Source organism: Poecilia formosa, unplaced genomic scaffold (genome assembly GCF_000485575.1).
Source record: "Poecilia formosa unplaced genomic scaffold, Poecilia_formosa-5.1.2 Scaffold96, whole genome shotgun sequence".
Classification (NCBI taxonomy): Eukaryota; Metazoa; Chordata; class Actinopteri; order Cyprinodontiformes; family Poeciliidae; genus Poecilia; species Poecilia formosa.
This window is the reverse complement of record NW_006800035.1, coordinates 972,879-982,836: the sequence shown is the minus strand read 5'-3', so window position 1 is coordinate 982,836 and position 9,958 is coordinate 972,879. Positions and strand designations below refer to the sequence as shown.

Here is a 9,958-nt window from a genome sequence, read left to right as displayed (position 1 = left end):
GAAGAGGGTCACGCCCTTTCTTTACCCATCATGCGTTTCGGGTGGTTTACTTTGCTATTGAAATAGAAAAAATATTTATATATTATCAACATTTATTATAATATTAAACCAGAAAACTAGTAGTTTTATTAACGTTGTGAGTCACCACCAATTTTCATGATTATATATTTTGACGTCAGGGGTAATATTGAAACTCTAAGTGAAACAGATAATCCCGGTGATCATATAGACGTGGTCAGAACCAGCTCATACTAAAAAGGGCTTCTGTCGTGATTGACACAGGGAGGGTGAGGGAGTCTCATCCTCTTTGCGGAATCGCCATCAAGAGATTTCGGAAGCATAATTTTTAAAATCTGAGGCTGCTAGTAACCATTTGTTCTGGCGCCTCCTCAATGTATTTTAAGAAACTCATGCCAAGCTTCACTTTATGTGATGATGTTAGTGCTAACGCAGTTAGGTTTATTTCTGTTGCGAATGAAATCAAAGATTTTATCGGAACCTGTAGATTGACTGACACAATCCCGTAAATAAGGGTATAAAACGTAGCAGATCACCAGACTTAACAATCTGTCCATTTGCATGAATGTGTTATATTGTGGAAATCGTTCAGTCCCGTCTGATCAAGTGACTTTCTGACATTGTTGCCTTTCGCAAGTAAGCTTAAAACAGGGCGAGCGCTGTTTAGCAGGAAGTACGGCTACAAGAGGCAAGTACGCATGCGCCGAAGCTCCCCACAATCTAGGGATGTGTTTGTCTTCATAAAACGGTAAGGACGGGCCTTTTTCCACAATCTGAATTTTAATATATATTACTGCAGAGTAACATTGTTCCAGCGACACAAATGGTGATTTTAGCCGCAGAGGTTAGCTTAAATCGCGGAAGGGGGTTCAGTCAGCCAGCCTCTCGCAGAATGGAGGGGCAACGCCGCCGTCGCCGTGCCGTTGTTTGCTGTACGTGCCGCCGCACAGGGAGACGTCATTTTGAGGGGGAGCGGAGAGTTAAAATGCAGAGTTACGAGGGGACGTACGGTTCATAGACAAGCGGCACGTAGCCGTCACACTTTAAATGCAAAGGTTTACCCGTCTCGGACGGTAGAGTTCTGTACTATTGTCCAGCTTCCTACATATGAAACGAGGCTGTTGCATTAGCTGTAATGGCTACCACCAAACTGAGACTGTGTAGCTCGGTGGTTCTAAACGACTCACATTTAGGTTTGGTTTTTGAGGCGATGACAGCCCGACAACTTCTGGAGCTACAAGTCTTAATATTTAACTAGAACGGATAGCTTTAGGTGTCGTGTGGCCTTAGAGATCGAACGAAAATAGTCAAATTTCCCCTCACTTGGAGCTAAACTGCGATTTTATAACCCCCACCCCCCGCTGCGCATGGAGAACCCACTACCCACGCGCGTTCAAACTGACATGTTAAAGTTTTAAAGTTAAATGCAGTATATCGCTATTTAACATATTGTCCTTTGGTTTAAACAGCCCTAAAATGGACAATATGAAACTAAACTCAAGAAATAATACGCGTTTTGTATTAGAAGCTATGACCTCATTTTGGGCCAGTCGAACGTCACAACTAATATCTTCTCAAGGACGGTTTTATGGAAAGGCGACACAGACTTTGTCAAAGTATATATGGAGGAGTCAACGTGAAGCTTTCAAACCTCAGAACACTACCAGCTAGTGTCAGTATCACGCTGTGAGGCTGTTGGATTGAACAATTATTCAGAAAGACTACCTCCAAATTCCTAAAAGTAGCCTGTGTAGATTAGGGGGAAACACACAAATGAGTTAGAACATGAAACGTTCTAATAATTGTTGGAATTTTGTCCTTTCACCCTGGTAAAAGAGGGTTTCAAATAAAACATTAAAAAGTCCAGAAAACCCTAAACACTTAAGATATATGTTCAACATGCTAACAAAGCGACTATATTTGACCTTACTAACTAAGATATTGATTGGCTCAACTTGATTTTCAAGGTGGTTGAATTATTCCTAGGAGCAATACATTAATATGGATTTAAACTACTGTTAATTTCACTGCAATTAACAAACATACACATTCAAAAGCTAACCATTATATTCTTGATACTTATTGGTTAAACTTTAAGATTTTAGAGTACATGCATATGGTGATATTCATATTGCTTTGAACCTTTCAAAGTTTTATCATCTTACAACCATAAACTTGACAGTATTTATTGGCATTTTTATGACCAGCCCAAAGGGCTTTTTTGTTAGTTTGTTTTTTTTAAAGCTCTTTGTTGAGGAAGCAGCAGCAGGCCTTTGAGTTAGAATGTTTCATAAATTTGCACATCTGAGTAAATCGGATTAAATCTTTTTGCAAAAAACTTCAAGCTTGGTTAAATTGGATAGATCTTTGGCACAGATTCACAATCTGGACTTTGCATTTTAGTACATCCCTAAAGTGTGATTCAGATCCCTTTTTGCTGAGACCTGTCTGTGCAACCAGCTGCCTTCAGAAACCACCTCAGTAACAAAGACTTCATGTGTTTGTAATGTAATCTGAGTAGACAACAATAGAGAACAACCAGCATCTTGAAGACCCAAGTCTGGATTTCAACATGGATGACTGAGTAAAGTGTATACTGTATGTTGGGCCTCCATTACAGATGTTGCACAAATGCTGCCACCCACTCTAGTGTTCTGTTGTGAGAGCAATGGCAAACACAAATGAGGTGACGGTGTCTGTGGGGGACATGGTGATGGTGAAGAATGAGGATGAAGGTGATTCAGATGACCCCAATAAGACTCAGGTCATCCTGCAGCTCCAGCCAATCAGCACTGGGTATGTACTACTACCAGGATTCTTATGAAATCTACATTCCCATTCAGAACTATAGACTGCCTTAAAGCCGTCAACATGCACAAGTTGGTCATGATACTGTGTTCCATAGTGAAGATATGTGAATTGTATTCTTCTGTAGCGATGAGTCAGCTGAAACCGATGCAGCTGTTATGGCTGTGGAAGCTCAATCAGGTGAGAGGTTGTCAAAATAATTTATGTCCAGGAAAAATGGCACAGATGTTTTTGTCTCTACAAGTGTGTTTGTTTCTTTCCTACAGAGCAGACAGAGGGGGATGATGTTGAAATTGGCTGTCCTATAACCTGTGGTGATTGTAAAGCTGTGTTGCTTGTGAAAAAATTTGTGTGCCCTGGAATCAACGTGAAATGTGTTAAGGTATATCGAAGCTTAATGCTGTAAAATTCTACAAAGTCACCAAAATGAAACGAAATTTTAACGTTAGCATGTGGGTTATGCTTGCTTTAGCAAATACTGTTCTGTTGGATCACATAAACGTATTCCGTTCAGTATGCATACTTCACCTCTTAAGCTAAAATTAGCTAAAATTCTGTTAGCTAGCTCAAATGCTGCTCACTATCCTTTTGACTACATTAACCTGATCTATCTGTTATGCAAACAACATGTAAACCAAAATTTGTAAAATGCTAGTGTTAGCTAAAACGCTAACACTAGCATTTTAGCTAGCTAGTTATTTTTATCAACAAAAAACTAAATGTGTGCCTTAAAATTTTAGTTAACAGCTAGCTAAAATGCTAGCTGTTAGGTTAAATGTTAATAGGTTACATTAGCAGGTAACCTATTGACTTAAATTAACTTAGTCAATCTAATGTGCCAGCAGCTATATGTAAAATAAAATTAATTCAAATGTTAATGTTAGCTAAAATGATAACATAAGCATGTGGGCAATCACTAGCCTGTTGTCTATCATTAACTGATTCTAATCATGACAGCTAAGTTCTACTATCAGCTCAAATGCTGACATTAGCATTTAGGCTGTCACTAGCCTGCTGACTTAAATTAACATAGTCAATTTAGAATGCTAACAGCTACACGTAAACTAAAATCAGTTAAATGCTAGTGTTAGCTAAAATGGTAAAATGGTAACTTAAGCATGTGGGTTATCACAAGTCTGTTGACTACCATTAACTATTTGCATCTAGTAAGCTAACAGTTTATAACTAAAATTAGCTCATAGTCTATAGTGCATTAACTGTTGTAATGCTGTTTTCTGTAGTATGAAGACCAGTTGATCAGTCCAAAGCAGTTTGTGCACCTGTCTGGAAAAGCCACTCTGAAGGACTGGAAGAGAGCCATCAGGATGGGGGGAGTCATGCTAAGGTGAGGGCAGGGGGTAAAAAAACAGGTGATACAATACCACATGGGTACCTTATTGTCTGCCTCTTTCTGTTGTTGCATTTAGAGCAAGCTCACATAAGATTTATGCATTGAAAATGACAAGCTCAGAGGAGAGACTGTTTCCTTGTTCTTTAAGCGTTCCCTGTTTGTACCCTGCAGGAAAATGATGGATTCAGGTCAGCTGGACTTCTATCAGCACAGCACCCTATGTACCAACACATGCCGCAGTACCAAGTTTGACCTATTAATCAACAACACTCGCTTCCCTCCGGACAGCACCGGCCTTACTACGCCCACATCCTCTCAGGGTGAGAAGGCTCAGATTTAACAGACTGCTGTAGTTTATTCACATATTTAACAATTATTCAGGAAGTTTGCTTCAGTTTAAAAGTTAATTGTTGCTCTAGAAGTGATGTGGTGTTCACTGTAAATGTCTCTCCCTATTGGTCGCTTCAGCTTCATGTCACTGCTCCCGACCAAAAACAACCAATCACAGGAGGGTCTAATGACCGTCAATCAACTTCATTTACTCATGCTAATGGCAGAGAAACAACTTAGAGTTAGAGGAAAATCATTTATCTACCGTCATCGCTGGCCATGCTAACTAGCCGTAGCATTCACAACATAGCTGTGCTCGTAGAGAGGAAGGAGGGGAGGAGGAGTGGGGGCTATGCAGCAATATGGAGCACTGGGAGATTTTCACAGATTATCTGTCTCGTACCATACTGTGACAACATGGTGACAATTTCAACAAATGGGTAAAAAAATTTTTATATTTTTATAAAAGTTACATTAATGTTGCAGCTTTAATGTAAATTGTTGAGGCTATGTGGTAGTGTGGTTGTCCTGCTGGAAGAGGAATCTTCACCCCAGTTTGAATGACATACTTACCCTCTAATGTTCCAACAAAACAAGACCTGTTAGGTGTTTTCTTCCTTTAATGATTGCTGCCGGCCTACCTGTAATATGTCCAGTGTGTGCTGTCTTGTGTGACCTGCAGTTCACACGGTCCTGGGTAACGGCGGGACGGTGACTGACGATCGAGCCGAGCTAATGGGCAGGAAGTTGGACTGGAGCTCCAGCTCCATGGAGTCCGGAGATAAGAAGGGATCCAGTGAGATCTCAGGTCACAATGATCCGCCTTGAACTGATCTCTGTTAGAACAGAGGAAGTCTCAGCACTGTTTCTATATCAGTAGGCATTTTCTGACTGAGGCTTTCCTGCTTGTCCACAGAGGACACGCTGAATTTCTGGAAGGGCATTGCTGATGTGGGTCTACTGGGGGAAGTGGTGACCAACATCAACACGGAGCTGATCCAGATGCTGGACGGCGTGCTCCAGCGCAGAGAGCAAAATGCCTTACAGGACACAGGTAGGAAAGCAGGCCGTCAACGTGAGGACGCTGGGCCCTACTATACTCTGAAGTGTATGAAATTATCTGAAAGAAAGAACAAACTCTGCTGCTGTTGGAAAACATCTTATGTTGCTTTCAAATATGGTTTTTATAGCAGTAATGAGCAAATGATGGATTTACTGGATACAGCAGCTTAAGTTGTTCCTCCTTTCTGACTGACCAAGTGACCCTTTGATTGGTTGCCACACTGATCCCAGATTCCTGTCTGGTAGAGGTGGCTGTACTCAGTAACCTTGCCCAAGTCTTCGGCCTGCTGGACTCGGTCAAGAAGATTCTGGAGAAGAGGAAACAGCAGACGGACCCCAGCCAGGAGCAGATCCTCAGCACCCTCACCCGTGAGTACAGCCAGAAAACTGCCCAAGAATGATTATTCATTACATCAAGGCATAAAACTTTTATAAAAATTATATATTTTTTTACATATTTGTTGAAATGTCATGACATATTATGGTATGAGACAAATAATCTGAGAAAAAACCAAGTTCCTCCACCTTCTCCCAGTGCTAACGAGAAACAACCTATCAGAGCAAGGAGCCGGGTTTTAGTGATGTTAATCACCTCTCCGTGTGGCGCTGCCCATCCCCACCTCTCTGTCACCCTCTTACTCTCTGCTGCGATGCAGCTGGCACAGCCTGTTGTGAATGTCAAGGATAGTTAGTATGGCCACAGATGAGGTGGATAAATAGTTGTCCTGTAATGGTAAGTTTTTTCTCTGCCATTAGCACATAATGGCAGAGAGGAGTGAGTACATGAGGGTTGATTGACAGCGGTAAGACCCTCCCCCTGGCTCTGATTGGTTGCTTTTGGTCAGGAGCAGTGCGTTTCTTCAGACGTCATCAACAATAGGTCAGGGAGGAGTCAGAGGAGATCGATCCTTTCTCAGATGATCTTGTCTCATAACATCAACAAATATGTAAAAAAAATTATAAAAGTTACATGGCACAGATTTGAGGTAGACCTAATTTGAATCTCATTCAACATGTATCTGAGTGAGAACATGACACTGTAGAGACAGACGGGTTGAAAGGACAGAGACAGGTTCAATGCTGTTCAGCAAGAGTCATATTTCCCCCCTCAGCTGTCTCAGTACTACTTCAGAGATTTGTTTTAGATGGCAGTCACCTTCATGCAACAGATAAAATGTCTTCGGGAGATTATGACAAACATTGTTTAGTGCTTTCACATTGATACCAAATGTATGTTATGTATGGATGGTTTTTAACATATTCCCAAATATGTTATTGAGATTTGTCGAATGTCGGATGTGTCCTGATATTAGAGGGTAAGCTAACAAATCTGATCTTGTGTTTCTGCAGACCTGGAAGTTCAGTTGGAAGAACAAAAAAAGCAGCAGCAGGTACGAGCGCTGCTCTCCTCCCCTCAAGCGGTCAAAAGCAAAGCCACCGCTAAGCGTCCAACCAAGCGTCCCCGCCTCCACAGGCCGGCCTCCACCACCACCCTCCTGACGTCCCCCATCAGCCAGCAGACCACCCTGCAGCCCCAGCAGTTCACTGTACTCTCCCCCATCTCCCTGTCCTCTGTGGGGCAGCCGTTCACCGTGGCAGGGCTGCCCATCGCCTCCTTAGCCCAGTCCTCCAACACAGTCACCCTGCTCCCCGCCGGCTCCCAGCTCTTCACTCGCTACATGGTGGCCGGAGATGGAAAGGGAGATGCCATCACTTTGCACCCTTCCTCGGGCCTCACGCTTGTAGGCACCACTGCGGTTCAAGACTCCGGCCAGCTTGGTACGGTGATGAGCCCTGTGGAGCTGGTGCACCTGAGCCAGCACGCCGGTGCCGCGGAGATGGTCCCCATTGAAGGTCAAGTGGTGGATGGCACCATGCTGGTGCAGCAGGAGGTGATGCAAGGGGACATGGAAGCCGGCCAGGAGCACACAGTCATCGAGATCAACCCCACCCCTGTAGAGCAAACGGTGGGGATGATGGAGCTGCAGCTGGCCGACGAGCCGGGCAGGGACGCCACCGCCATGGTGGTCCAGAGCGGGATCGAGGTAACCATGGCGGCGGATGCAGAGGACACGCAGTGCCAGTTGCAGGAGGCACAGACTGAGGCTGTTCAGGGGCTGCAGCTGGATGCCAGTGGACAGCTATCAGGGGTGCAGATCGTGGTGATAGAGGAAAATACTCAGGATGATAACAAGGCCAAATAAGGCCAAGACGGACTCTCTGGTCACTCTCACTGCTGTGTGTTTGAAACACTCTGAAACAGAATTTAATTTCACAGCTAAAAGGAGCTCAATGTTTGGGTTTGTTAATCTTAAAGATGAGTCTGGTTCATTGCAACTTGGTTCTTATGCTAGTACCTTTGCCCTCAACAACAGTGAACTAACAGAATCCTATGGAGGTCTGTTGTTCTGATTTGACTTTGTTGGTAGAGCCTTCAACTCTGATCAGTTTTACTGTTTAGAACAGCAAAGTCTAAAAAAGTCTTTATTGGTTTATTGCAAATGAAGACTTCTATTTAGATAAACCCTCATGTGGGTTTCAACATCAGGCTACTGCAAAACTTGTTGGGCCTAGAATCTGGACAGCCATATAAGGGTCCAGCTTAGAGTCCAAAATGTTACCTTTTTCAAACGCCATCGAGTTGTTGTAGTGCTGTCTGACGCCCACTAGGAGTCCCCTGATCTTCACTCACTCACTGTTGGATGCTTCAGAAACCATCCAATAACTACTGTTCCACTGCTGATGGAACCAAGCAATTCTTTCTTTCTGATTAAAAATGTCAAACATTAAGATGAGAACCAAGTTGTACTGAATCAGACTTGTGAACAAGCAAAAGATTGAGGTGACTCTACATCAGTGGTGCCCAAAGTCGGTCCTGGAGGGCCGGCATCTTCATGTTTTAGTTCTTTCCCTGGTTTAACACACCTGCATCAAATGATGGCCCATTAGAAGGACTAAGAAGAACATTGACCTGGTGAGAAGATTGTTACTACCACCAGGGAGAGAACTAAAACATGCAGGATCCCGGCCCTCCAGGGTCAACTTTGTGCTCTACATGTTAGCCCAGCTGGGTGCCTCTCTCTCTGCTCTCCATAGGACTTATTACCAAGAACAGTGTTGGTGTTGGTGAACCGATTTGCTTCATGTGGGGTTTTCAGCCAGGTTCAGTTGTTTTTTGTTTTTGTTTTTTTTGCACTGTGTGATGTCTTTAAAGACTTTTGGACAATGTAGACATTTCTTCAGAATGTGGCCCCATTTCTTGGGGCGTCCCAAGTGTTTTTGTCTACACAGGCTGATCTCCTCACCGGGCCTGCAGTGGTTTCCTCACCTGCTCCCGATCTTCCGTTCCTCTCAGTGTGATGAACTGTCTGAGCTCAAGGGACAGTTAGGTTATGAACTGAAAGAACGGACATGCCTGAGGTCTGATTTGCCTGTAAATTACTGATATATTTATTAGTTTTCAAGCTGTAGAGGTTTGGCCTGTTTGATGTGCAGATGTGGATGAATTAATTTAAGTTCTTTGCTACAGCTTGCACCAACAAAGACCTGTTCAATAATTTAATTTAACAAATGAGAGCATTTGCATACTGAATTTGTAATGTGTTTTAATATCAGATTAAAAGAAACAAACAAACTGAAGGTGTTGTTTGTGTGTTTCGCCACCAGAGTGTACCATGTGTTCACCACATGCCGCACAGTGTGATGCAAGAGCAATCTGCAGAGGAAGATGTTCATTGTGATCTTTTGAGATCGAATTTGCCGAGATCGAATGTAATACAGTATATTATAGGCTAAAATGGTACTCTCCTACAATTTGAGATAAACATGAAGATTTGATTTCATATTTGTAGAGACAACTTTTTCTTTGGATGTGGAAAATCTAAATCTCCAGTGCCGTACACAAGATTCTACATTGTGTAATTCCTTTAAGAATTTCTGTATTTCTCCCCCTAATCCAAATAATCCCATCATCTGCAAATAGTGAGATACCCACAGACTGAATTGCAGCCAGAATGTTAGCTTTGATTAGTTGACTCCTAGCATTAGCTGCTTACAGATTCATTGCTAGCGTCTTTATTGGATCTGTCTCTTCCAATTGTTTTCAGTTAAGATCTGTGTTTGCGCAGAAAACTCAGCATGGCTGACGTTCCCTCCACCCAGGTCCTGTACAGGTCCAGGCCAGAGCTAGGTAGAGTTCCCAAACATTGTTTTGTTGAGATGACATTGAGTGTTAAATTCTTCCTCTTCTCCTGCAGAACAGGAATGTTTTGCTGTTTGACCCACTGCAAAAAGGCTCTTGGAGAGAGTTATGTGTCGACTGTGCCGCTGATGAGGATTCTTCTTCAAAAAGAAAATACAAGAAAGTTATTTACACAGTAGCGTATTAGG

At 42.8% G+C, this 9,958-nt stretch overlaps 1 protein-coding gene across 3 annotated transcripts; it reads left to right on the top strand.

Annotated features, from left to right (window-relative positions):
- Positions 1-275: 275 nt before the first annotated feature.
- On the top strand, positions 276-8,504 carry gmeb1 (glucocorticoid modulatory element binding protein 1). 3 transcript variants are annotated; one of them, XM_007558407.2, is made up of 10 exons: positions 276-766; positions 2,639-2,814; positions 2,954-3,006; positions 3,093-3,208; positions 4,068-4,171; positions 4,349-4,497; positions 5,190-5,315; positions 5,424-5,561; positions 5,816-5,938; positions 6,920-8,504. In XM_007558407.2, exons 2-10 carry the CDS (start codon positions 2,687-2,689, stop codon positions 7,771-7,773), a joined length of 1,791 nt encoding a protein of 596 aa, XP_007558469.1. In that variant the 5' UTR covers positions 276-766; positions 2,639-2,686; the 3' UTR covers positions 7,774-8,504. The 3 variants fall into 3 exon arrangements, with proteins under 3 accessions (XP_007558469.1, XP_007558468.1, XP_016529971.1); XM_007558406.2 differs by having other exon boundaries at positions 5,801-5,938; XM_016674485.1 differs by lacking the exon at positions 276-766 and adding an exon at positions 926-950 and having other exon boundaries at positions 5,801-5,938.
- Positions 8,505-9,958: the final 1,454 nt, after the last annotated feature.

Bases quoted from the DNA above. Each gene is read 5' to 3' on its own strand.
- gmeb1 (XM_007558406.2), top strand. From the start codon at position 2,687: ATGGCAAACACAAATGAGGTGACGGTGTCTGTGGGGGACATGGTGATG. The intron at 4,172-4,348 runs GTGAGGGCAGGG...TGTACCCTGCAG, and splicing joins ATGGGGGGAGTCATGCTAAG to GAAAATGATGGATTCAGGTC. The intron at 5,939-6,919 runs GTGAGTACAGCC...GTGTTTCTGCAG, and splicing joins GATCCTCAGCACCCTCACCC to ACCTGGAAGTTCAGTTGGAA.